This window comes from Rhinopithecus bieti, unplaced genomic scaffold (assembly GCF_001698545.2).
Source record: "Rhinopithecus bieti isolate Rb0 unplaced genomic scaffold, ASM169854v2 scaffold_3734, whole genome shotgun sequence".
Taxonomy (NCBI): domain Eukaryota; kingdom Metazoa; phylum Chordata; class Mammalia; order Primates; family Cercopithecidae; genus Rhinopithecus; species Rhinopithecus bieti.
Window position 1 is genome coordinate 3,396,123 of NW_016804423.1, and position 27,935 is coordinate 3,424,057.

The following is a 27,935-nucleotide window of genomic DNA, read 5'->3' on the forward strand; positions in this document are numbered from 1 at the left end:
AAAAAAAAAAAAAATCTTTAGCTGGGGAAGTAGTCTTTCATTTCTTCAGCATTTCTTGTATCTTGGTGCCCATCACGGCAACCAGTAGAGTAATACCTGTCAAAAACCATGAAGACATTAAGTCTTCATACCTAGTAATTCCCATATGTAGAAATTCATTGTAAGGAAATAACCCCACAGAAACAAATGCAGTTCAGAACTGTGAACAACCTATATGGCCTTTATGCATAAATTCTAAATGATTGCTAATGAAAGGAGGATACAAAACGCTTACACCAGGATTACTCTATGTTGTGATTATTATACTATAAAGAGGTACACATATGGTAAGTAATATGCAAAAATTAAAACTGCAGTCTTTTGGCCATATTGTGTTTGTATTTGAGTTTTGTAGTTTCCTTTCTATTTAAAGACAACTGCTTTTGCTAAATAATTTGCAGGGTGACGTAGGGCAGCCAGGACCCAATGGGATTCCATCGGACCTTCTGCACCCCATCATCGCGCCCACAGGAGTCACCTTCCACCCAGATCAGTACAAGGTAAAGAGCAAAATTGACTGTTTTCCTAGTTGAACTAAAAAAAGGAGAGTAAAAGTAAATTTCTTCAATTGTATTCAATCACATTCCAAGTAGAAAAAGCCTTACCACCAACTTGGAAAATTATGCATGAAACCATAACCATGTCCTCCCAGAATGTTTTCGACGCTTGCAGACAGTTACTAGATCCACAGTGCAATTGCTTCGTCAGTCCATCATCTCAAACAATTGTGATGAATCTGAAGCAACATGAGAATTCATTAAAAAATAAAAACCTCACGTCTATCCTTACGTTCAGTGTAGATGGAGGCTAATGGTCATACCGTAATTCAAAGCCAGAATCACAGAACTATCTAGCAAAATGTGTTCCGCAAAATAAAACCTACTTCTTTGCTGACATGAAGCACCTTTTGGAGGATCAAAGTCAGTTTTTGACAGTTTCTGAATCATTCAATTAACATTTTGCTTAATTGAAATCATGCTCTTAGTCTGAAATAGGAATTGCCGTCCACTCTGCTTGGGTTTGAAGGCTTCTGTGCCACCCACTCACTCAGGGAGGTCCTGCAGCCTTTCTAGGGCTTCGTGTTCCCCTTGTCAAATGGGGATGGTGACACTGACCTGGAGCTGACGAGGAGGTTGCAGGCGACTGTGAAACACTCAGTACCATGTGGGGCACACAGAATACCTGGGAACTAAAATAGAAACCCCACACGTGGAGATCTTACCTTTCCAAATAGAATCTGATTCCCAACTCTTCAGCATCTGTCAGGATGGGGCTTGGTTCCTGGGTCCTGGGTCCTGGGTCCTGCGTCCTGGGTCCTGGGTCCTGGGGCGGATTTGGCAGGCAGGACCACTGCCTTTCGGGGGAAAACAACCTAGGTGGCTATGGCCCAAATTATGAGTGACTGTTGACAAAAGTGTCCTGGGGGGCAGCAGGCAGGGCCTCTGTCCAGCTTCTGGATGGGAGCCCAGAGCAGAGTTGATGTGTGTGGAGGTGCTCAATCTTCTGAGTCAGGCTTCCCACCCTGTCTACAACCCAGGCCAGGGTGGGATCCAGGGCCGAGCATGGCCAACCTGCAGGGACAGTTGTGAGCTGCAGGAATCCAAGGTACCTTCCAGGAGTGATGGGGACAGAGGATCTGCCAGTTGCTGTTTCTTTCACCATTTTAGACAACGAGAAGTGGGAAAAACGTAGATCATGTTTTTGATCTATGATATTGACATGGCTTTCAACAGCCACTTTTGCTTCAAGTTTCAATATGTTCCATGTGTATCTTTTCCTCAGAGGACGTCCTAATAATGTTTTCTTCCAAAGAGTATTTTCATTAAGGCTTTTCCTTGGGCACGTGCTCCCACGATACGGATGTAAACATCTGCCTGGAACTGTGTGGGGGATAAAGGAAAACACAGAGAAGGAAAGACAGACTTTCACTTGTACCAAGAGGAATACATGAATTAATTTGTCTTGTGAAAATCTAGAAGAAATGACACATCTTTCCCTTGAATTTTGAAGCTGCAAAATTTAAGAGTCGTGTGTTGCAGTCAATTTATAATGATTGAGGATTGATGCAATACTTTCAGCCCATGTAATGAACCCAGATTGATTTTTACCCGTTACCATCCTCAAATTAATAAGCATTTCTTATTTTTCATATTCTTCACAGGGTGAAAAAGGCAGTGAGGGGGAACCAGGAATAAGAGTAAGTCGAGTAATGAGCCTGCTCCCTCCCCTGTGGCTCCTGGGCCCTCGGCGCTCTGCTGGGCATGACGGTGCACCGTGAGCTCGGGGCCTGCACACCGTCAGTCTCTCATCCCCTTGTCCATAGTAGGACAGTATTAGCATGCATTTTTACACTCTATTTCCAGAAGTCAGTTCTAGAATTTCTTCCTCTTGGTAACATAAACACTGGCTAATCATCTTCTGAGGTTTGGGAAGGGAGCGTGAAGATGGCGGAGGGGCGTGGCTTCCATTCAGGTGCCACTAGGTTCTGCCCTCTGTCCCCTCTGTCACTGCCAGTCCTCAGAGCTTCACAGTCACTTACCACGTGACGTGACACACGCAGTCCTGGATGGGCGACAACCCAGGAAGGCTGGCGGGTCTCCTAGGACCGTGCCCTGCACTGCGCCTGAGTTGAGCATCGCCAGGCAGTCTGGACACCATTGGGGCTGAGGACACAGAATCCCGAAGCAGAGGATGACACGTGGGCCCTGCCGGCTGGAGGGGCCACCTGTGGGCTGCTCCTTACGCCCCCTCTGCTCTCTCCTAGGGCATTTCCTTGAAGGGAGAAGAAGGAATCATGGGCTTTCCTGGACTGAGGGTAAACCACGCCTTTTATAACTGCAGTTGTTGGTTTGGTTTGGTTTTTTTAAGTAGGCTTTCCTCTTTAGAGCTGTTTCAGGTTCACAGTGAAATTTACCAGAAAGTACAGAGATTTCCCATTATTACTCCCCCACCACCCCCCCCACACACAGCCCCCCAGCACGAACATCTTGCTCTGGGGGCTGCACTGGCTACAATCCTGTGAACCACCTTGACATACCCTCCGCGGAGGAGGCGCCAGTACCGCACAAACGTTTCTGGTTGTGTGCGTTCAGCTCAGTCAGTCTGTGGTAACCAAAAATGTAGAATATCTTAAACACATATTGATTTCCGACCGTCCCAAGAGCCCAACAAAAATGTCCCTAGTTGTAAGGGGCAGGAAGGGGTCCCTGTCCACGGTGTTTCAGCCACCTGAGAGACAGACCTCACCTCCAGAGCCCCAGCCTGGACTGACTCCACTCACTCCACGACCACACCTAGCTGAGGGCTGGGACAGGTGGTCAGAGCCCTGGGCCCAGGAAGAGAAAGCTGAGTTTTGGTGACTATCTGGCAGTTGCTACCACTCAAAAGACCATATTTTACATTCTCCAAAAATAAGAATAGAGAGACACGGTAGAACATTGGAGTACAAGCCTTTTTATATTTTCAGTTTTTTATTGTGCTATCTTGGTGGATTTCTCTGTATTTCTTTAAGTGGTAGAAATGATGCGTGTTATGAAAGCATTGCTAAAATGATGTATCTCCCTCAGGAAATGAAAGTCTTGATGGCTCTGATGCCTTCCGTAGTGAAGCAGCTTTGAGATTAGGATGGATTCTGCTTTCTTTGAGCCTTTTTATCATAGTCATTATTTCCCACCCCCACCCCCCACAACTTTGTAAAGAGGGAAGAATTATATTAATAGTTGGTATTGAATTTGACAATTTGTTCCTATTCTTCAAAGTCTAGACCTGGGACTTGTTCAGTCTGTCTATCAGCATTTTGCTGTAATCGTAGCCAGGTGCCGTAGTCAAGCCCTCTGGAAATATTACTGCATATTCTGAGCTGTTGGCTTCTGTTTTTTGTTCAATGCAGGGTTACCCTGGTTTGAGTGGTGAAAAAGGATCGTCAGGACAGAAGGTAAAGCTGGATGCATGAGCTGCACTCTGCTCTGGGCCCACGACATCCCACAGAGGTTAAATAAGTAGGCCTTGGCATCTCAGGAAAGAAAATTCATCTCCAGAAAAAACATCGAAAACGGTTCTTGTATTTGCAGTCACACAGATAATCTTGCCTCCCAGGTCATTCACAATACTTGAGCTGGGTCATTACCTTGGCTCTCATTTTTACAAACTATCTTTTGGTTCCTCCCCTTCAAAGTGTCCATCACTCAACCCCACCAGCCATGGCTTCTATATCGTCCAGCCTCACACCCCTCCTCCGTGTCCTTGTCGCTCGTAGGAAGGTCCTGGACTTGGTGACCTAGGGTCCACCTCAATTTTTTTATAGATTGACCCATACTCTGACACTTCATTTATGTTTAATGACAACCCAATTATTTTTATCATGAGTTCTGTGGACAGATTTTCGGCTTTTTTTTTTAGGAGAAAAATGTTATGTAAGAAATCTGTTATGGACCAGGAGCAGTGCCTCATGCCTGTAATTCCAGCACTTTGGGAGGCCCGAGGAGGGTGGATCACCTGAGGTCAGGAGTTTGAGACCAGCCTGACCAACATGGTGAAACCCTATCTCTACTAAAAATACAAAATTTGCCAGAAGTGGTGTGGGCACCTGTAATCCCAGCTACTCAGGAGGCTGAGGCAGGAGAATCACTTGAACCCAGGAGGCAGAGGCTACAGTGTGCTGAGATCGAGATCGCACCATTGCACTCCAGCCTGGGCAACAAGAGTGAAACTCCATCTCAAAATAATAATAATGATAAAATTTTAAAAAAGAAATGTATTATGAATCTAGGTCAGATTTAGAACCATCTGAACTCTAGGTCATACACGATGTTTTAGTTCAGTGGTTGATGCCTTATCACTGTTCGCTGTGCGTGCGGGTCCCACCCCACAGCCCACAGCACACACCTCCCACGCAGGCCCGGCAGGCTCCCCAGGCACCACCACTGACAGCCCCTTGGGTCTCACATCGCACTCATGCCAACATACACACAAAGACGTGTAGCTTCACATGCATATAACGGAGCAACAAAAGAAATGACCATGTCTGTGCTGCTCTGCCCAGTGCCCCTTAGAGAGTGTTCCATGTTGGCAGGTATGCATCTGCCTCGTTCTTTAAAGCTGCAGAGAATGGCAGTCAATGGATGCGCCATATTTCCTTACCCCCTCGAGGTGGTTCTCATATTTCCAGCCAACATGCAGTCACCTCGGTGGTACACAGGGGTTGGTTGCCTGCCCATGGGCTAGTATGTCCATCGCTCAGTCCTAGTAGATGCGTAGAGATAGAGTATTATGAAAATCACTAGCCTCGGAATCACAGCTCCATTGAATCCTGCTCGGGGCTGCACGGAGGGTAGTGTGGCATCTGGAGGCCCACAGGCTGCAGTTAGCTGGTGCAGAAGCTTGGCAGGCCTCGTGGGGGCTCCGCATGCTTGTTCCGGGACCGCAGATGGACCTGCCTCCCGGACTCCCTTTCTGACCTCCACTGGCTCTAGGCATGGTCGTCTTGACCCAGCATTCTGGTTTTGACCATTCAAACTTAACACCATCTTGCTGACTTCCTGCAACCTCAAATGATCTTACTGTTCCCATTCCTGTTTTTTATGCTAAACTCAGCCCAGGGAGCCAATGCCAGGCTTTGCCGTAATCACACCCAGCCTTTCATAACATCAGTTACCGATGGGAGCACTCCCAAAGGCAGCGCACCTACAGCCAGAGCTATCCAAACCCACCCCACCCCGAGGCCACATTCTAGTTAATGGCTTAGGAAAAGCAAACGTTGTAAAGGGACAGAGGCTAAAGCAGACATTATCATTCAAAAGTAACCCATTTCCACCTACCCCATGTGATTGAAGTGCTGCTGTTAATTTCCTGCCATGTGCTAGTAAAACTATAATTATCTTTAGTTTTCCATCTTCAACACAAGGGAGTTGTAGTGTTTAAAAGTACATTTCCAGGTGCCTGTAATCCCAGCAGTTTGGGAGGCCAAGGTGAGTGAATCATAGAGGTCAGGAGTTCAAGACCGACCTGGCCAACATGGTGAAATGCTGTCTCTACTAAAAATATTTTTTTAAAAAAATTACCTTGGTGTGGCGCATGCCTGTAATTCCAGCTACTCGGGAGGCTGAGGCACGAGAATTGCTTGAACCCGGGAGGTAGAGGTTGCAGCGAGCCAAGATCGCACCACTGCACTCCAGCCTGGGAGAGAGAGTGAGACTCTATCTCAAAAAAAAAAAAGTGCAGTTCCACAGAACTGCTCCCTGGAACTTCAAAGTTAATGAAAGACAAGATGCTATGCAAACAGTGGCCACCTGGCAGCTCCAGGGCTGGGGCCCAGATGTGAGGATGGTGAGGCGTCAGGCTTTCATTTCCCAGCTTTCTACAGTTGCAACAACTCGGAAAGACGCAGATATTTCCAGTTAAGTGGGTTACGGGGAGGCAGTTTACTCAACTATAGAAATGGGAAATAGGCAGACATACACACATGACGCAGCCACCTGCTTATGAGCACCGTTCTGCACCGCGGCTGTGTCTGCCCTCTGTCATCCCACTGGCCAGGTGGCCGTCACTCCATGACTTTCAGTTGTCACCACCCAACCCCTCCCCCAGACACCAGAAGCCCCTCCGAGGAGCAACTGCTCGGTAACATAAATAGTGCATCAGAATGGGAGGAACCAGAAAAAAGAAAGATATCCTGGGTAGGAACTTGCCCTCCTCCACATAAACACGGGATTGGTCACCTGTCATCCCTACTGAGATTGTCAGAACTTCTGTTAGTTCCCACCTTTTCTAAAAAGGAATGGAGACGTAGCGTTTATGAATTCAGTTATATTCAGTTTTCTGAGAAATTAGAGATGGTTTCCCCTCCTTTTTCTAGGGTAAACATATCCTTAGTAACTGAGCAAATGCTGTCCCCAGTGTTATTTTATCATGTTAAAATAACTCCACAGAGTTATTTTTAAAAGTGTTCGTTGAGACCCAGTCTCCTTTGAGGAGTACATGCTACACCGGCACGCGTCATGTTGTGGGAAGCCCCCCTCAATAGGACTGTTGTCCTCTGTGAGGACTGTCCAGGACTCCAGGGACGCTGCGTTTGCACCAGCGGCAGTGCCGATGACTTGGACTCTCACCAGATCCAGCCTCAGTGTTCCCTGTGGCTGTGTGTAGGTTTCCTCTGCAGGGCTTGAAGTGGCAGACATGACCTCAGATTGAGTTCTGTTATGGAACTCTCACTCTCTTTCGTCTTTTATACTCAATTACATCTCATTTGCAGGCTGGCAGGGTTTCTCTGCAGAGACACCTCTTTCAGGAGGCACATGCGTTCTATTTAGCCTAACAGGTGCTCCCTCGGCCACTGAAATGAAAAGGGTACAACAGGCAAATGAAGAACAGAAACGTAACAGGGGCCAGTTCACACCATGAGAGACAGCAGACTGCTTTTAAGCTGCAGAAGCATGCATTTCCCTAAAAAGGTCTAGCCATACATTCTTTTCATGTTTGTTCCAGCTAGTCCCTGAGGACTTCTGCCTCAGGATTTTCCTTACTCCAGTTATTTCCACCCTTGAAAAACATAAAATCAACCTTGTACTTCTAAAATTGCAGAATCAGAACTTCCCATGAATCATGTATGTGACCTCACTGAATTCAAATGAGTGATATGTTATTAGATTTGGGGGAGGCCCGGGGAGAAAGGAGTGTGCAGTTTCAAAGCCCTTCGCAATTATCCATTCTAAAATAGTGATCTGCATGTCAGTCTCCTGACCTCAGCTTCCCCTAAGGGTGGGCTCTGTGGTGAGCTTGCTAGCAGGAGTACAGGCCTTGTCTGGAAGCAGGGTCTCAGGGAGCCCTGCGGAGCCCCTGCTGGCTCCTTCCCGGGGTGGTTGCCAGCCTGACTCTGCGAGCGCCTGGGTGATTTCTCCTTGGCCATCCCTGCACCTCCCCGACCCTGTTGTGTTTGCCACTGAGAAACAGAGAGGAAAGAGTTTCGATCGTCATTTTGACTTGGGGTAGGGTTCCCGCCTATTTGGGTTTCACTGCCAGTGGTCTCAGATGAACCCTGAGGGTGCATTTTCTCCTTAAGTCATGCATAACCCTCAGCCTCCCCCAGTCAGTTGACCTGTTGACCTGCCGCTGGAAACTCCCCTGGAGACTTTTAGCTCATTGCTTTGGCTCTTGGGGTTCCAGCTGCCTCAGAGGAATCCTGAGTGCTCCTTAAGTTGTCCGCCTTCCCCAGTGGGTTTTCTATAATGCCCAGTGCATTTCACATGGTTCAGACATGCTTCCAGAATGCCCTTGCTGTCTTGGACTCTTCAGCAGAGATGGTGACACGTGGTGTCTGGGGTGCTTGTTTTGTTTGCTGAGGATGCCACAGCATGGGTATGTGATGCTTGTGGCCCAGAGTGAAGCTCAGATTTGACACATTCCAGGGTACCGTCTGAGCTGGCCAGTCTGTGGCTGTGCTCAGGGCTCCCGCTGAGTGTCCAGCTGCCAGCTCCCATCCTGGCAGGTACTAGAGGATTCCTAGCTTATCTCATGACCTGGCCGCTAAACAGGACCTCATTTTTAAAATCACACAAGTTTGTCTTTACTTTTGAGTCTTCAGCTCCACCTAGTGTGAGAGAAGGTCCGGGTCCAAACCATAGGACCACAACACAACACACACAAGAGAAGCCCGTCTCAGTTCAGTCTAAACAACGGGTCTTTCAGTGCGGCTGCTCCTGAGCGTCAAGACAACCTCGAAAGTAATCAGAGAATGGACCTTTCTTATACCTGTAGCATCTGGCATTCTGAATTTTGGGAGCTGAACCATACATATTCTTTAAAAGAGGGAATACATTGCTAGGTTTTTAGAGACCTTTACTCTTCTATCCAGATAACTCATGATACGACTCAATGGTAAACTTTTTCTTTCAAAAAATGTTCAAGGGAATGAGAAAACGAAATTTAGTGTCATAGTTGTTTTTTGTTTTTGTTTTTGAAACAGGGTCTTGCTCTATTGCCCAGGCTGGAGTGCAGTGGCACCATCACAGCTCACTGCAACCTCAGACTCCTGGGTTCAAGCAATCCTCTCACCTCAGCCTCCCAAGTAGCTGGGACTGCAGGTGCATGCCACCATGCCTGGTTACATTATGTATTTTTTGTAGAGACAGGGTTTCACTGTTTCCCAAGCTGGTCTCAAACTGCTAGGCTCAAGTGATCCTCCCACCTTGGCCTCCCGAAGTGCTGGGATTACAGGCATGAGCCACCACACCCAGCAGAGATCTTTTTTAATGAAGAGAAAAAACTCTAACTTAAGAGACTTTAATGCATCTATTTTGGTACTAAATGAAAAATTTCAAAATCCCCCCCGGGGAAGGGTTTCAACAGTTGGTTCAGGTTGTCAACACCTGACCCCACTGATCAGTCGTAAAAGCAACCCGGCACTCGTACCTTCTGTAGGAGAAAAGGTGCCCAGCATCCTCTGCAAACGATCCTGCTGCAAAGGGGAACGTGCACATAGGGCAGCCTCCAGCCCTGATGACTCGCGTGGAGGAAACGGGGTTAGAAGAACAGATTGTACGACCCCACGGGGGTGAGACCGACCGCAGCCCACCACACAGATATATCCGCGGCACAGTTGACCCAGTGTCTTCAACAGCCGCAAAATGATATTAAAAACATAGAAAGGAACAAGGGACTATTGTGGATTAAATGGGAATTGAGAGACATAGCAGCCAAGTGTTATATTTGGATTTTTTTGGCTCCTGGTTCAAGCAGAGCACCTTAAAAAGACACTTCTGGGACCAAAGTCAGGGAAAATTGAACACAGACTGGGTTAATACATGACTTTAATGAACTGTTAATTTTATGAGATAACAATAATGCTATTGCGGTCACTTTTTGGAGTTATACATTAGAGACAAAAATTAAAAGCATACATCTTTCTTGCAGGGAAGCCGAGGCCTGGATGGCTACCAAGGCCCTGATGGGCCCCGGGGACCCAAGGTGAGCCTGTTTCTCATGCCTTTGCCACTTACGGTGTCTCGCCCACCCTGGCTGGCCTTACTCCCCTCCTGATGGTGTCCTGTGGAGGCATCCCCTGTCCTAAAAAGTACGAGATCCCCAAATACACGGCACCTGACACTGGACAGATGAGGTGGATGGTGACCTACGAGCCACGTGTGCTCCCAGCCATGGAGAAGGGTGCCACCTGCCACTCAGGGCCACGCAGGGGTGCACTCAGGCACAGAGGGGGCCAACAGACCTGGGGAAGGCAGACTTTTTAGTAACAAGAGGGTGAGGTGCCCCTGGTTTCCAAGGGAGGATGTGGCTTGTGTGAGTAATTCCTGGGCTTGCAGGGAGGGGAGACCATTAGGTAGAGGACCAGGTGGGTGCTGCTGGTCCAGCTGAGAGGGGAACTCACCCGTGGGGAACCTGGGTGGGGGCACATCTGGAGAGGACTTCTGAGCCTGATGAGGCTCAAAGAGGTGAAGGCGGTGTGTGGGACGCTGCCTTATGACAAATGCTGCCTTACGACACAGATTGCGCTCCATGGGGGTCCTGCGGCCGCATCATCTCCCAGCCCACCCTCGCCAAGCGGCTCGGCTGTCACTACCCAAAATGTAATAGTCTGAACTACAGAAAGCACAGTCTCCTGGCATTCGACAAGGATTTCAAAATGAGATGAGCCCCTGCCTGTCTTGTTCTCTTTGGGCACCTGTGGCTGGTGGCTGGGATGCCAGGCTCTGCCACCCTAGCATGGGGATGCTGCCCCAGGCACTGTCTGTGGTTCCACTGGTTGAAATAGCTTCTCTGCCAACCTGACGGTCCACGCTCGGGTGTCTTCTTTGGAAATATGCATACTGTCAAAAACTCCAAAAGGCTATTCTCACATCCTATTTTTCTCTTTTCTCTCTCTAGGGAGAAGCCGGAGACCTAGGGCCCCCTGGACTACCTGCCTACTCCCCTCACCCTTCCCTAGCAAAAGGTGTGTGAACAATTTCACCTGCATAGTTCAGTATCACATACACATTCTTTCCTGTTAGGGACACAGAGCCATGAACTTTCAAGACAGGTTTTCCAAGCAAAACAAAAACGAAATTTAGAACATAACTTCATGTACAATTTCCCTCATGCTTAAATGTATCACAGGGAGACCTTCGTGTTGCCTGTGCATGAGACAGTCCTCACTACCTGCACGTGAGAAATCTCCTCCATTGGGGAATTCTTTCATTTCTGCTTAACTTGTAGAGTTCTAGTTCTGCTGTCTGGACTATCACTAAAGAAATCCAGGGGCAGCAACCCCAGCCACCTTCGGATTTTTTCTCCTGAGGTACCAAGGTTCTTAAGCCCTCTGTTTGCCAGCCTGACACCTGGAATTGATCATAACCCGTAACCAGTGAACAGTCACATGCTTTCAGGCTTCAAGGCAGCTAAATTCCCAGATATTTTCACATAACGACCACTCCCCACTGTCACAGTTGACCTTGGAGTGTAAATGAAGGACTTTGCGCATGTCATCACTAATGCTTATCTTGTTATTAAGGCTCAGCCTTCCAAATTGGCAAGATCATATGGAAATCTGAACCTAGTCCTCCAACTAGAGCACTTGGCTCTGAACCTTGTAGAATGCGCATCCTTCTAGGTTAAAAAAAAAATGTTTCGAGAACCTCCTCCTAGTAATCGTGCGTATATATCTTTGCGGATCATTTACCCGTGTTATAGGCAGCTCTATGAGGACAGACATTTCAGCCTGTCTTGTTCGCTGCTGTATTCCCAGTGCCTGGAACAGGACAGGCACAGAGTTGGAGCTCAGCAAATGCCTGACTGTGTGAGTGAACAACATGCCGAAACGTACATCAGACAGGCATTGGGAAGGGTAGGGTTTTTTAAATACAGAGTTTACCTCTGGAACTCAGCAGCTCACCTGGTCTGCCTGTCCTCTAAGCCTAGGTGTCAAGAGTTCACCTCCCTGCTTAGGTACGAGCCCTCTGTCAGTTCGATAACGGCTTTGCATGTCTTCTTCCTATGCTGATCAAAATACAGGACAGAACAGAGACACGGGCAGTGCCTCAAGGAGCCCCTGAGATGTCTGTCTGGGGAGGCGTGGAGCCATGAATGGGGATATTTTGAAATCCATGCTCAGCTTCCGTGATGCCCGTAACTGTGAAGCTGGCATTTCCTGCCTCATCCATGGCGCCCATGTGGCTGCCAAACTGAGACCCACTAAAAAGGGCCATGAGCCCCATTTGACTTGACTCACTATTATTGATTTTGGTAACATGGAAATATTCTCTTTGAAATTTTAGGAACATAATTTTTAAATTAATGCTGGCGATGTTTCTTTTGCATTTTTTAAAAATGTGGCTGACTGAGAGCCTAGCTCTCACCAGCCCCTCCCTTCTCACCGCACTATATTCCTGGAAATCACACTGCAAAGGCGGGTGCTTTCAAAATGCACTTTTTCCCACAAGCGGATTCAGAAATGCGGAGGTTGCCTGCCGCCTTTTCTACCGGACAACATTCCAGTTAATGGTGAGCTGGAATCTGACTGACTCACATTCCAGGGTTTCTTGAAGTCAAAGGTTGACTAACCAGCAGATTCCCTCAGGGAAAAGAGGCAGTAAACGTATCTTTTTCAAGGTAACATTGCATGAACTTGTCAAAAGGCAAAAAGGAGAGAGGGGTTTGTATTCAATGATTCCAAGGTAACTAGAAATAAAAGTAATCTTGCTATTCTTCCAACCAAGTGAGGTCTGTGGCTTTCAGTGTTGTCTCTTTTTATGGAATCATGACAATGGCTAACAGGTGTGTAGGTCACACCGCGTGCCAGGAGATGCTCGAAGTTGTGCTAGTTGTACTTTTCAGTGTGTTTACCCCTCCAGGTGACCCTGCGAGGTGGAGATGGACTTGGCTCCATTTGCTGAGGGAGAGGTAGAAGCGCAGGGCATTTGAGTTCCTTGCCCAGGGTTGCATTTAAGTGGAGGAGCCCGTTTCAGGCCCAGGGCCTCTGGCTGCGGAGCGCAGCCCCCTGCACACTTGGCATGAAGCTGCCCACACAGGAGATGCCATACACGGAAGTCAGGCCTTCTGTCCCTTACATGTGCATCTTCAGTGTGATCCCTAGCAAGCCCTCTCCTTATTTTAAGGAACTTCGTAAGATGGCATGCAGAGTGAAAGCTTTCCTAGAAATTCCTAATGCCTACATGATTTCTTCTCTTTCTTCTTATCTTTCCCAATTATATTCTAGAAAAAATGTGTTCTACAGCAAAGGAACATAGCCATGCCACTCTGTCTTTGTTTGTTCAGGGGTGAAAGTTTGTAAAAGCCGAATTTTGTTATTAATCCAGCAGGCAGGGATGAGAATAAAAAACCAACGGGGTTAAAGCTGGGGTCGAGGGGCAGAGTGGGGTTCAGGGAAGTGAGGCCTCCTCGCCCAGTAAAATTGGCAACCACATTAGTTCCTTCTTTATTCGAGCTTTGGACTCACCCGATTTTCACTAATCCTGTTCCCCTGCTGGCGAATGAGCCCCGTATAAAAAGAGACCACCCCATGCATTAGCCATCTTAACTCCTTGTCAGGCCCCACACAGCATATGGAGCATTTGGTGAATATGTAGTCAGTGAAAAAGCGAACACCAGCTGCGATCCGTAGACCACGGTCTTGTTCTTATTGTGGGACTTGTTTCGCTTCCAGGTGCCAGAGGTGACCCGGGATTCCCAGGGGCCCAAGGGGAGCCAGGAAGCCAGGGTGAGCCAGGAGACCCGGGCCCCCGAGGACCCCCTGGCCTCTCCATCGGAGATGAAGGTAATGTGGCTTCATGATAGCAACACCGGAGACCCCAAGCACCTGCGCTGAGGTCGTAGCACACACAAGTGAGCCTTCCTTGACGACGTAGCTATGTTGTTAGTTTTCCCCACTGACTAGTCTTAGCGACTCCAAGGAGCCCCACGCACATGCTTTGGACGCCTTCACAGAACCCCTGCACACATGACAGTAGCTCCCCAACTAGGTTAGGTGGTGCCACGATGAGTAACTGGCCTGCTTCCACCAGTGGGTTGGGAAGAAAATGGAGAATTATCAGGTGCCATTGCCCAGTGTTGATCACAACTATCAAGCCATTATTTGAGGGGCAAGGAGAGGGGTGTATTTAATGTTGAAAAATGATAGTGAACTAGGCCAGGCGTGGTGGCTCAAGCCTGTAATCCCAGCATTTTGGGAGGCCAAGACGGGCGGATCACGAGGTCAGGAGATCAAGACCATCCTGGCTAACACGGTGAAATCCCGTCTCTACTAAAAAATACAAAAAACTAGCCGGGCGAGGTGGCGGGCGCCTGCAGTCCCAGCTACTCGGGAGGCTGAGGCAGGAGAATGGCGTAAACCTGGAAGGCGGAGCTTGCAGTGAGCTGAGATCCAACCACTGCACTCCAGCCTGGGTGACTGAGCAAGACTCTGTCTCAAAAAAAAGAAAAGAAAAGAAAAATGATAGTGAACTATACCAACGGCTTCTACCCATCGGAGTTATTGACAGGGCCATGAAGCCCGCTAGTGCTGCCGGTGGGCCCCTCTGGGCATGAACACAAAGGCAGCGGTATAGTATGGGAGACTCATGCTGCAGGTGAATGCTGTTTCGTTTCAGATCAGAGGAGAGGCCTGCCGGGTGAGATGGGACCCAAGGGCTTCATCGGAGACCCCGGCATCCCTGCGCTGTACCCGGGCCCACCTGGACCTGATGGAAGGCCAGGGCCTCCAGGCCCCCCCGGGCTCCCTGGACCACCTGGACCTGATGGTGAGTGGAGGGCAACAAAAGGGAGGGTGTATGCTAATGTTCAGATGAAGCCTGGTCCCCGCCGGAGGTGATTTGAAATTCTCTGCTAAATCACTCTGTGAACGAATCCAGTAGGCCAGTGATTAGAGTGCGGTGGATCCAGGTAGATTAGGGTGTAGTGGGTGTTCTCTGGAGTCCACACAGAAGCTGGGGATGGAAACTAAAGCCCTGTGAGCCTGTAAGTATCACAACCCCATGGATGCCACACAGTGAGGTTTAGTTGCTGCAGCTTCGGTGAAATCCGTCCTTCAGCGAAACATCTGAGCTGTGCAGTTTGGAAACAGATGGGAGCTGACATCACTGCCTCTGTATCGGGGTGATACATTCCACAAACCTAATCCAGGGTGGGGGCCTCACCCTTGACTGGCAGCCTCTGTCCTCTGTTACCCCAGCATATTTAAGCCAACTTGATAATCTGCCTTCTCAGCCCGTGTACAGTCAAAGCTAGAACTGAACAAAGCTACAACTGAACAGGTGAGAGTAGCTGGTGACAAAAAGAGATGGCTGCATTATCTGCAAAAATAAGTGACAGCTATTGGCCAAGGCCCAGACAAATGCCCATGAAAGTCAATAAAGCCAGCAGGCACAGGAGTGTGGACCCACCTGCCACCCGGTAGTGCATCCCTGAATCAGCAAAGATGCTCTTTCAGGTTATAACGTTAGGTGACTCAGCTTGAGTTGAGAATGATCTGTCTCAGGCAGCAGGGAAACATGCAGTCCCGCTTGGGGCTTGCTATCAGAAAAGGCTGTTCTCTCAGCTTCAGCATTCAGAGAAGTATGCTTTAAAGACCAAGCTTGTCCAACCCACGGGCCACATGCAGCCCAGGACGGCTTCAAATACAGCCCAACGCAAATTCATAAACTTTGTAAAAACATTTTTGCAATTTTTTTTAGCTAATCAGCTGTATTACTTCATTGTCACGCTGCTATAAGAACATACCCAAGACTGGATAACTTATGAAGGAAAGAGGTTTAATTGACTCACAGTCCACAGGGTTTGGGAGGCCTCGGGAAATCTACAATCATGGCAGAAGGGGAAGCAAACATGTCCTTCTTCACATGGCATCAGGAAGGAGAAGTGAAGAGTCAAGAGGGAAAAATCCCCTTATAAAACTATCAGATATCATGAGAACTCACTATCATGAGAACAGCGTGGTGGAAACCGCCTCCATGATTCAATTACCTCCTGTGAACCAGGTCCCCACCATGACATCTGCAGATTAGGGGAACTACAATTCAAGATGAGATTTCAGTGGGGACACAAAACCTAACCATATCACCAGCTAACGTTAGTGTTAGTGTATTTTATGTGTGGCCTAAGACAATTCTTCTTCCAGTGTGGCCCAGGGAAGCCAAACGATTGGACACTCCTGCTTTCGATGTTGTGAAATGCCTAATGGGAGCATTTCATTCTCTCATAAGAGCGAATATAGGAGACATTGGGAGAAAACAAGAGGTCATGGTCTCTTTCTATGTGACGTTGACCAAAAATTAACTGCCTCTTCTTTCCAAAATAGTTTACTTTAAACTCCCTGACATTGCCCCTAATAATCTCTCATAGCCTCCTACCTTCAGGGAGGAAAAACATGTTTGCTAATGGACAGTGTTTGGTTTCAGTTACAGGTCAAATTCAAAGCCTCTGTTTTAATTGTTTTTGGAAGATGACTTCTCTGACATATCTAGAAGGAAAATCACTGGAGTTATTAGAGGCAATTTCTTCTATTTTAAAAGTAGTACTCGGCTGGGCGCGGTGGCTCACGCCTGTAATCCCAGCACTTTGGGAGGCCAAGGCGGGTGGATCACGAGGTCAGGAGATCGAGACCATCCTGGCTAACACGGTGAAACCCCGTCTCTACTAAAAATACAAAAAATTAGCCAGGCAAGGTGGCGGGCGCCTGTAGTCCCAGCTACTCAGGCTGAGGCAAGAGAATGGCATGAACCCAGGAGGTGGAGCTTGCAGTGAGCTGAGATTGCGCCACTGCACTCCAGCCTGAGCGAAAGAGAGAGACTCCGTCTCAAAAAAACAAACAAACAAAAAAAAAAACAAAGTAGTCACTTCTGTGTGTCTGTTTTATATTCTAAAGTAAAATTTTAACTTAATGAAAATCCACATATTCCCACATTGTTTTGAAAATTTTTAGGTGCAGATATTTCCCTGGATCATGAACCTGCCAAAGAGTCTGAGCAGTGTGAACTTTATTTTTTATATTATTATTATTATTATTTTTTGAGACAGGGTCTTGCTCTGTGTCCCAGGCTGAAGTACTGTGGTATGGTCTCTGCTCACTGCAATCTCCACCTCATGGGATCAAGCAATCTTCCCACCTCAGCCTCTTGAGCAGCTGGGATTACAGGCAAGCACCACCATCACACCTGGCTAATTCTGTAATTTTGGTAGAGACGGGGGTTTCACTATGTTGCCCAGGCTTGTTTTGAACTCCTGAGCTCAGGTGATCCTCCCACCTCGGCCTCCCAGAGTGCTGGGATTACAGGTGTGAATCACCACACCTGGCCTTTAAATTTTTTTATTATCCTGGACTACTGTGATAAGGGCTAAGTTTCTATGAGCATTATATTTCCTAAGCAAATGGTATCTTTTGAGTTTTCTTTTTCTGGAGCAGAACGTGACATGTTAAAAACAAAAGCATACAAATATTCCACTTTAATGGCCAGGCATGGTGCCTCACACCTGTAATCCCAGTGCTTTGGGAAGCTGAGGTGGGCCGATCACCTGAGGTCAGGAGTTCGAGACCAGCCTGACCAAAATGGCGAAACCCCATCTCTACTAAAAATGCAAAATTAGCCAGGTGCAGTGGTGCGTGCCTGTAATCCCAGTTATTCGGGAGGCTGAAGCAGGAGAATCACTTGAATCTGGGAGGCGGAGGTTGCAGTGAGCCGAGATCGGTCCTTTGCACTCCAGCCGGGCAACAAGAGCAAAACTCCATCTCAATTTTAAAAAAAGAAAAGAATATTCCACTTTAAAGAACTGTGATCAAAGGCTAACGTTGCCATTGTTCCTGTAGCTAAATACCATTTTGATAAAGTCACTGGCATGTGTCATCTTGGTTTTCAAGTCTTGCTTAGTAAATCCGTGGTTTACTAGCATAAGTCAACTGCGAACAATTTAATTTCTGATCCATATTGTAGGCTGATGAGGAAAATAAAGAAATGAGTGGGATGGTATCAGATCAGTGTTACCAGCTGCACATGTTAAAAGCATACAACTTAAGTCCTCTAATTGTATGTGTCACCCCTGTGAGACACATGGTTTCCAAATCAACATTTTAAAGCAAGTTCTTATACAAAAGTAGTCCACCGTAATGGCCTTTGGAGAATGTGTGTGTGGTTGTAGTTTAGTAGGAATGACCTTGATTCCTATGGAGTTCTCTGACTTTTCCCCTGGAATGAAATTGCTAGATTCCTCTCTTGTTAACTACATTTCGTCCTGTTTTATAGGTTGCTACTGATGCAAACCAGAATTTTTAGTCTTTTGCAGCTCCAGTAAAATCAAACCAGGAAGACAGTTTTCTTTCTGGGTGAAATACTTCGCTTCCCCCCGTTCTAGTTCAGTTAGCTGAACTGAGTTCCGGGAAGTTCTGTTCCACTGTAGAGTAAGTCAAAATAGGCCTGGCTTGTTTGGCCAGGGGCTCTTTGTGGAAATCATGTTGCAAACATCTAAGAGACACACTGCTATTCTATAGGAGTTATTTAATATGACTAATATATTAGAGAAAAAGAGAGCAGCAGGGGGCAGAGGAAGGCTGTCACCTTCAGAGAGCCACTGTGTGCCTTTGGGACTAAATTTGCAAAGCATCCAATGCTTCCATTGTAAGGTGCGCCCACAAGCTCTTTGTCCTGAATGAATGACGTGTCTGATTGACAATGCTGACGTCTCTGAAGTGTGTGGTTAAATTTCTCTACCTGTGACACTGCATGTCTCATCACACAGAGGGAGAGCTTGGAGACATAGAGCAAAACTCACAAAGTCCATGACTGACCGGACACAGCAGTTGACCTGGTCACTGGTCACCCTGTGTCCCCAGCAGTGTGGGGTGCGGCCGCCTCTCCTCCTGAAGACGCTGTCTTCTCCCTTCCACTCCCGGGAAATCCTACTGCCCCCCGACATCTCTCCCCTGAAGTCCCTGCCCCTCCCTCCACTCCCCACGTAGATGAACTCGTCCTCCAGATGAAAGTACCCGCAGTGTGTGCTGGTCACTCACTCATTTCCTCTCCGGCCCTGTTCTGTGTTCTGAGCTACTAACAGAAACCATTAACTTGACACAGAGTCAACCCTATGCACGTGTCTCACAAATGCCTCAAGCTCTCCATGTCCAAAATGGAGCTCTGGGCCTCCTCTGTCCTCATCCCCTGCCACCCCGCAGGCCTCTCCCTTGGTCCTCACCCCCCTGCACAAACCCGGAAGCTCCAGCAGAACCCTGGGCTGCTCTGCGTACCTCACCCATTCTGTACTGGCTCCCTCGCACATCCTGGGGGGCCCCCTCTCCAATGCTGTGCGTGCCCTTGCTCTCCACCACCACCGCCTGCGCAGCCTGCTAGGATGACACCCACTGTTCCTCCCCTCGCCAGCCCGTCGTCTACATGGCAGACCCACATGGCAGACCGTGTAGCCTCCATCCTTGATGCCCTTTAATGGCTTCCTGCTGCCCTCAGGATAAAAGCCAAGTCCGGTTTCTTCCCCTCCCTTTGTGCAAATCTGCCTTTCACTCACCACCCTCTGGGCGCTGGCCTTCTCCCTATTTCAGGGCCTTTTGGAAACCCTGTCCTCACTCTGGAGTATTCTCTCCTGCTCCCCACTTGCGGAGGTTATTCTTTGGGCTTTAATTTAAGCATCACTTCCTCAGAAAGGACTCTCCTGACTACCCCCAAAACATTTCACTGGGCCTCTCCCTGCTGCTTTCCCCTGTTCTCACGGCACCGGCCATAATTGGAAAATCCGCATTAGTGTGTTTACAGCACTGTGTGTTTAATGTGTATCTCCACATCTAAGCTGTAAGCTCCATGAGAGTCCGTCAGTTTCGTTTCCAGTTGTATACTCACAGCAGCTAGCACACAGCCTGGCACAGCATAGGCACAGGATAAGTGTTTGATGAGCGAACGAATGAATGAGCTATGGTAAACGTGCAGTGAGCAAACTGCATGGGACAGTATCTGTGTCCTCGTTCTCATAGACGTTTATCCTCACCTGGCGGTTCTCTGACATGCAAACTCCTGTGCTCTTTTCCAAGCCGATAGCTGGGTTCCTTAAAGTTGGAGTTTTCTCACCTTCCTGTGTGTAATGGCCTCATTCCCTGCTCCTCTCAGGTTCCATGTAATGTGTATAGCAACATGCCTTTTAATTTGTTGGGGGGAGTGCCATTTGCCCGTTGGAGCTCTCACCCTATTATTGAACAGTGAGGAGGACAGATTGCTGCAGGGCACACCTGCAGAGCCTGCCCCCAGCAGCGGCTCGTGTGTCCTGCAGACGTGCACCTTCCTTCTGCCACAAGATGGCACTCTTCTTCTCCAATGCGACGGTGCGCACTTTGCTGGCGTTAAGAGCGCATTTTTTGCACCGTCAGCCATCAGGGATGCCCCCGCCTGGATCATTGAGCCCTGCAGGAGTTGGTGGGGAGAGGGTTAGAAAGGGAAGGTGGTGGGTGAGGTCATCCAATATGGTTGACCATGCTGAATCCAGATTGGCCACAATATTTAATTAGCATAACACTTAGTTATGCTAACTCCGTGTGTGTGCATGTGAGGCGGGAAAGAGGAAACTGTTCTGGGGGGATGCACACGTGTGCCCCCATTCCTATATCAGAGAAAGATCAAAATGGAAAACTGAGTTCATCTTTTTTTTTAAATTTTTTGGGGGGAACCAGAAGTGAGTAGCAGTCTTGGAATCCAAGTTACATGATCAAAAAATCGAAACTTTTCTTTGGACTCAGTGTTTCTCAAAAGGAATAATTGTTATCCCTATACTTTAATGGAAAAACTAAATTTGCAAACTCTTACATTTCTTCCCAACCCTGAAGGCTATCGCCACAAAACAGTCTACATTTTCTTTTGAAAAAATGTGCTTTTATTTATGGAATTGGGGTTTATGGATCATTTGGGGAGGCTTGGCTGAAAGCCTTGGGCTGGATGGGACGCCAGGCGTCTCTGTGGTGCCCGTGCCCTGTGTCTGGGGGCGACCCTGGGTGTCCTTGATGCTGGTGCCCCACAACTGGGTGGGACGCCGAGCACCTATGGTGCCGATGCCCTGCGTCTGTGTGGGACCCCAGGCATCCATGGGGCCGATGCCCTGCGTCTGTGTGGGACCCCAGGCATCCATGGTGCCGATGCCCTGCGTCTGTGTGGGACCCCAGGCATCCATGGGGCCGATGCCCTGCGTCTGTGGTTGTCTCTCTAGGCTTCCTGTTTGGGCTGAAAGGAGCAGAAGGAAGAGCAGGCTTTCCTGGGCTTTCCGGCTCCCCTGGAGCCCGCGGACCAAAGGGATGGAAAGGTAAGAACGTCTGGGAGGGATGGGATAAGGACAGCCTGGCCTTTCCGACTCCCTCACCTAACAGAAGCTGAAATCCATCCCCCACTCACGTGTTTGGAGATGAAAATGAGCCTGCATGTCCCTCCCAACCTCCTGTCCCCATGGTGATGACACTGAGAGGGAGTCGCATGGAGCCAGTGGTGCTGTCTGAGCACTCGGCCCCCAGGCTCACCGTCCCTGCTCTCCATCCTCTTCACTGACCTTCCTAGCAGCACTGAGGCCGATGCTGAGTCCTGTACTGGGTTAAAAGGGAAAACAGTTATTTCTTAGGCTGTACTCAGGTAATGTCTCAAGGGCTCAGATCGAGGCATTGTAACAGAGGTCTGTAGAGAGCTCTGTCCATGGCAAGGTGCTGGTATAGTCACCATCCCTGGTCCCACTGAGACTCGGTGGGGTGACGTGGCTTGCCTGGGTCTCCCTTCCCATTGATGAGGAGGTGAACTTGGAACCCGTGGTCTTTGCACCTGACCCTTCCCAGTCACCTCAGGAACTCTGCCCCTAGCTCGAGGCCATCCTCTGTAAGGCTCTGTGGGCCCGGTGTGGTTCAAAGTGTGCTCCTGCTCAGCTCTCCCCTCCCGGAACACGGCAGGGCACTTCCTGGCACTCACCACGCCCTGGCCGTTTTGACATATGTGGGATGTGCGGTGCATTCAGCAGCCCACTGTGGATGGGCATGACCTGATAGCAGGCACCCCAGGACCTGGAGGAAGCGGGGCCTCCCCACTGCGCATCATCTCTGCCCTGGGGAAGCCAACCCCTGCTGCCAGCATAGTACTTCCTTGCTGCCTGGCTCCCTGGGTTCAGCTGTGGCAAAACAGAGGAAGAGGTCAGGCATGTCTTCCCTGCTCACCCATGACCTTTTGTGACCTTGGCCTCTGAAGCCAGGGCTCTTGCCCTCCCTGACAGCTCCCTGGAACCAGCTCCTGCCCTCAGCCCGCAGGCCCAGTGGTGGCGATCTTCAGCTCCGAGTGCTGAATTCCTTAACCTCCTTCACATTCCCCACAACTCAGCCTGCGCCTCTGAGTGTGGTCCCAGTTTTTAAGTATCTTTAGTAAACATCAGAGTCAAATTCTGAACCCCACGAGACTGTGAATGAACACTTGAGTCGCTTAGTCTGAGCCTCAGTTTTCCCATCTAAGAAATGGGGGTCATAGTGCCCATCAGAACAGGCAGTGTCCATAAAGCACCAAGTGCGGCGCCCCACTCTCCCCGCCACGCTGAGAGGAATGCGGAACAAGGAGGCCCTCCTCTCCCTCCTCTGCAGGTGACGCTGGGGACTGCAGATGTGCAGAAGGCGACGAACCTGTCAGAGGTCCTCCAGGACTGCCAGGACCCAAGGGCTTTGCAGGCATCAACGGGGAGCCGGGGAGGAAAGGGGACAAAGGAGACCCCGGCCAACATGGCCTCCCTGGGTTCCCAGGGCTCAAGGTGAGGAACAATTTCATCATGAAGCTGGCAAGACACTCTGAGGCCTCCCCAGGTGTCCCGTTCTTGCCTTTTATCTCCTAAGTTTATACAGCTTCAGACCGGCAACACTCATGGACCCAAGGCATGGCTAAACCATTCAAAAAACCCGCGTACTCCAGGGTGGACTTTGTACACGTCCACTGGTGAGACTGAGAAGGGGCGCTGCTGTGGGAACCGCAGCCAACAGCTCTTGAAAGAGTTCAACAGGGGGTCACCACTTGACCCAGAAATGCCACTCCTGGTGCATCCCCAAGAGACTTGAAAGCAATTGTCCGCGCAAGCATGCATACACCAATGTTCAGAGCAGCATTGTTCAAAATAGAAGGTGAAAACTGTCCAAATGTCCATCACCTGATGAATGGATCAACTAAATCTATACAGCATCTAAACCATAGAATAGCGCTCACCTTCACGTGGGAGCGAGGTGCTGATCCATACCTCACTGTGGATGAACCGGAACATGCTATGCCATGGGGGTTGAGACCCACACAGAAGGACATGTGCTGTCACATGCTCTCTCATTCTGTTCTTATGAAATGTCCACACAGGCAACCTAGAAACAGGAAGTCGATTGGTGGCTGCCACAGGTGGGAGTGGGGTGGGGAGTACCTGCTTAATGGGTATAGGGTTTCTCTTTGATATAATGAAGATGTTCTGGAATTAGATAGGAGTGATGGTTGCACATCCTTGTGAAAATACTAAAAATCACCGAATTTTATACTTTAAGACAGTGAATTTTGTGCTATATGAATTATATCTCAAAAATCTATCATTTTCATGTAAAAGACATTATTTATTTATCAAATATTCACCTTCTCAAGTTGAGCAAGACCTGATTTAGCATTGTTGGAAGGATTCCTTCACCTGATAAAAGCAAGACCTTTTGATTTTAAACCGTGCATGTGCTTGTGTGGAGGTGTGGACCCCACACACACCAGCTCATGCCTTTATTCTGTGCCTTATGAAAAGATCACCTGCAGCAGACCTTTCTTCCGTGGCAGATTTTAGCTGACCAAAGAGTTCAAAGTGAATTTCAGATGGAGACGAAGAAATTACACTTTTTGTTGATTTTTTAACTTCCAAAAAAGAACTTTGGGAAATTTATAAAGCAAAAAGTTCATTATTTTGCATATTCAGCAATAGAAGAAAAACAGTTGGTCTGGACACTTGGCCAAGGAAATGTAACGGATCTGAGTCCACAGCAGGTAAGAGAACTGCAGCCCCGCAGAGAGTGTTGCTGACGGTCATGACTCCCAACTGCTTCATGGCACGGAGCTGTGCAGGTGAAAATGAGACCCGGGCACCTCGCTGATCCAGGCCCTAGGTTTTCTCAGAAGACAAACAGGAAAATTTAACAAAAAATAGTGGGTGCTCTGTTTTATCCCAGCTTAAAAAGGATACAGTCTCCGAATCACAGCTGTCTAGCAGTAACAGTGACTCCAGTATTGAGAAAAAGTGCATGTGGTGAGAACTGCAAATATACCAATGGCAAAGCTAGTAGGATCCTCAGTTGTTTAAAAAGTGACCGAATATTTCCTAGAAGCCAAATGGATCCCATTCTGTGCCCCTGAAATGTCTAAAACCTTCCGAGCACACATGTCCACAGAACTTTTGTTCAGATGCCTCTGGCTGTGCCTGGTGTCCCGCACTGATTGCTGTGATTGTGTGTCTGGAAACCCCACTGCAGTGGGAATACCTGAGACCATCTGGGAGTTTTTTGGTTCGTTTTTTTTGGGTGGTGGTTTTTTTTTTTATTTTTGATATTTGTGCTGGTAGACTCTGGCAGGGTGCTTGAAGTGCGGGAGTGGGTCAATAAGTCCATCCCTCCATCCATGTAACCAGCGTGTATTGATTGATTGGGCCTGGTCTGTCTGTGAGGAACTCTCCTAGATTCTAAAGTAATGTTGCAAAGCACTAAATACATCAAGAATCTGCGGAATTTTCTAGGAGAAGGGAAACTCCCAATCACTTGCAACATTCCATTTAATTAAAGCAACTCCACACCTTCCCATATTCTTGGAAATAGCGTCAACCAAGATATGCCAAAAGCTAGCACAGCTCACATTTGAAAACACTCCCCTGACGGGTACCCTGCTCATCGTGGAAAGAGCTAGACGCCATTTTCCAGGCTGCGATTCGAGAATCCCTGCAGGCAGCTTCTCTCTAAAGTATCTTTTTCTTCCAACCTTAACCTCAGTGCAGGAAACACTTGTCTATTAAATACCATTTATTGTTCTCAATATTATCACAAAATTTTACCCTCCATACCTGGATTAACCTGCTTGGCTCCTAAACAGCCGTGGTTTAGAGGAAGCCACCTTGACCTTTAGTTCAGCGCTTCTCAAAAGGCGCTGAGCCCGTGGATCCCTGGGGCCTCTGTGGACACAAAGGCAATGATTCAGCTGCCCCGGGCTGGAGCCTACAGATCTGCACCGTTGGGCAGAGCCCAGGGACACTGAAGATGGGCCTAGGACCTGGGTTTCCCTGTCCAGCCACCTGTGACTACTTCCACTGCATTGTATTTATTTATTTATTTATTTTTGGAGACAGAGTCTCGCTTTGTCACTCAGGCTAGAATGCAGTGGCAAGATCTCGGCTCACTGCAACCTTCACCTCCCGGGTTCAAGTGATTCTCCTGCCTCAGCCTCCCAAGTAGCTGGGATTACAGGCGCCTGCCACTGCATTCCACCACCACACTCAGCTAAGTTTTTGTATTTTTAGTAGAGATGAGGTTTCATTCACCATGTTGGCCAGGCTGAACTCGAACTCCTGACCTCAAGTGATCCGCCCGCCTCAGCCTCCGAAAGTGCTGCAATTACAGGAGTGAATTACTGCGCCCAGACGCATTGTAATTATTTAAAATTAAAGAAAAGGTACCATCCGGTTCCTCAGTCCTGCCATCCACAGTTCCAGTGCTCCACAGCCACTGCGGCCAGTGGCCCCACACTGGGAAGCTGGATAGGGACGTGTCCAGCATCGCAGAAAGTGCTCCTCGGGTGGTGCTCGGCTTGGGGACGGGTGACTGCCTGCCGCTGTGTGAGATGAAAAAGCTTGCCAGCAATCTTCTCAGATGCCCTCACAGTACGAAGGAGGAAGACATTTTTTTGTCTGTTTTCCACAGGGAGTCCCTGGCAACGTTGGTGCTCCTGGGCCCAAAGGAGCAAAAGGAGATTCCAGAACAATCACGACCAAAGGTCAGTTCCTCTCTGGCCATGTGGCTCCTGGGGCACTGAGCCTTCCTGTGGGTGCCTGCCTGGGCAGCTTCACATGCAGATCCCTTTCCAGGTGAGCGGGGACAGCCCGGCGTCCCAGGTGTGCCCGGGATGAAAGGTGATGATGGCGGCCCAGGCCGCGATGGGCTCGATGGATTCCCCGGCCTCCCAGGCCCTCCCGTGAGTAGCCACAAACTGCGGCAGCTCCGTCCTCTCTTCTTCATCCTTCAGGTTCTCCAAACACCCAAGAAGCAAACAGTATTGACACGAGCACTGAACCAACCCGTGCATAGGACAGGTTGCTCATTCTGCTCATTCTATTTTTAATGAGCAGAAATCAGATTTTTTAGGAAACGGTGAATGAAGTTGGAAGCCAAGCTCCAAGTGAACATTTAAAAGTCAATGAGCAAATAAATATTTGTCGTGGTGTAACAGACTAAGACCCCCCCCCACCCAAAAAAAGTAGAATATTCTAAAATGGGTGACAGAACCCTGTTTTTCCAAGGTAAATCATAAAATATACAATTTCATTTTTGCAACAAACACACACTGGTGTTGAAGGAGGGGCTATCTAGTAGCCTGCAGAGACCCCAGCATTGTTTCCTCGGGGGAGGCTGGCGTCAGAGGCAAGGGAGGCAGCCACGGAGGGAGACAAGACCCCCTCCTGTGCACCCTCCGGCCTCTGAGCCTCCCCTGCCACCACGCCTTTCCCACTGCCAGCTCTGGAGCGTTCCCTTCTCAGGACCCTGCAAGCTTATTTCTCAGGTCTTTATTGTCTAGATTCCATTTTCCTCCCTAAGGTCACCAAGCCTATGCCTCTTTAAGCTCTTTGTACTGGTTTTCTGGGGCTGAGGTCACAAAATGCCACAGACTGGGTGACTTAGACATCAGAAATGTGTGGTCTCACAGCTCTGGAGGCTGGAAGCCAACATCAAGGTGTCTGCAGGGCTGGTTCCTTCTGAGACAGTGCGGGAGGATCTGTCCCTGCCTCTCTCCTGGCTTCTGGGAGCTCTGGCATTCCTTGGCTTATAGATGGCTGTCTTCTCTCTGTGTCTTCCCATCATCTGTCCTCTCAATGTGTCTGTCTCTGGGTCCAAATTTCCTCTTTTTATAGGGATAGTGGTCACATTGAAATGGGCCCATCCTAAAGACCTCATCTGACCTTGAGCACCCTCAAAGACCTTATTTTCAAATAAGGTCACATGTCTGGGTCCTGGGGGTTAAGACTTCAGCATCAGCCGGGCACGGTGGCTCAAGCCTGTAATCCCAGCACTTTGGGAGGCTGAGACGGGCGGATCACGAGGTCAGGAGATCGAGACCATCCTGCCTAACACGGTGAAACCCCGTCTCTACTAAAATATACAAAAAACTAGCCGGGCGAGGTGGTGGGCGCCTGTAGTCCCAGCTACTCCGGAGGCTGAGGCAGGAGAATGGCATAAACCCGGGAGGCAGAGCTTGCAGTGAGCTGAGATCCGGCCACTGCACTCCAGCCAGGGCTACAGAGAGAGACTCCGTCTCAAAAACAAAAAAAACAAAAAAAAAAAAAACAAAAAAAAAAAAACGACTTCAGCATCATGGGAGGATAGTTGAACTCATAATTCTCTTCCTCCTCTTCAGAGCCTCACACCTGAATTCTGTTTGCAACTTATTTGCCTCATTCCATAACCCATGTCTTCTCTAGTTTTAATGTGGGTCATGTCTGTAGCAACACTCTTAAGTGCAGTGGTACAATCAAAGCTCACTGTAGCCTTGAACTCCTGGGCTCAAGCCATCCTCCTGCCTCAACCTCCCGAGTACCTGGGACCACAGGTGCACGCCAGCACACCCACCTAATATTTTTAAAATTTTTTGCAGAGATGAGCTCTCTCTATGTTGCCCATGCTGGTCTCAAAC

General features: G+C 48.6%; 1 protein-coding gene and 1 long non-coding RNA gene across 2 annotated transcripts in view; one reads left to right on the forward strand and one right to left on the reverse strand.

Moving 5' to 3' along the window:
* The window catches only part of COL4A2 (collagen type IV alpha 2 chain), a 208,468-nt gene that overhangs the window by 139,272 nt on the left and 41,261 nt on the right, over positions 1 to 27,935 (forward strand). Inside the window, exons 13-24 of the mRNA XM_017868195.1 lie at positions 441 to 539; positions 2,201 to 2,236; positions 2,804 to 2,854; positions 3,929 to 3,973; positions 9,946 to 9,999; positions 10,915 to 10,981; positions 13,691 to 13,801; positions 14,634 to 14,783; positions 21,232 to 21,324; positions 22,628 to 22,791; positions 25,952 to 26,024; positions 26,116 to 26,222. Of these exons, the coding sequence (XP_017723684.1) occupies positions 441 to 539; positions 2,201 to 2,236; positions 2,804 to 2,854; positions 3,929 to 3,973; positions 9,946 to 9,999; positions 10,915 to 10,981; positions 13,691 to 13,801; positions 14,634 to 14,783; positions 21,232 to 21,324; positions 22,628 to 22,791; positions 25,952 to 26,024; positions 26,116 to 26,222 (1,050 nt within the window). The remainder of the gene's footprint in view (positions 1 to 440; positions 540 to 2,200; positions 2,237 to 2,803; positions 2,855 to 3,928; positions 3,974 to 9,945; positions 10,000 to 10,914; positions 10,982 to 13,690; positions 13,802 to 14,633; positions 14,784 to 21,231; positions 21,325 to 22,627; positions 22,792 to 25,951; positions 26,025 to 26,115; positions 26,223 to 27,935) is intronic.
* On the reverse strand, positions 20,704 to 26,930 carry LOC108527059 (COL4A2 antisense RNA 2). Its single transcript, XR_014485068.1, has 5 exons — positions 26,859 to 26,930; positions 21,972 to 22,167; positions 21,565 to 21,601; positions 21,414 to 21,476; positions 20,704 to 21,245 (listed from the first exon to the last, which is right to left on the reverse strand). It is a non-coding gene; the product is annotated as a COL4A2 antisense RNA 2 (long non-coding RNA).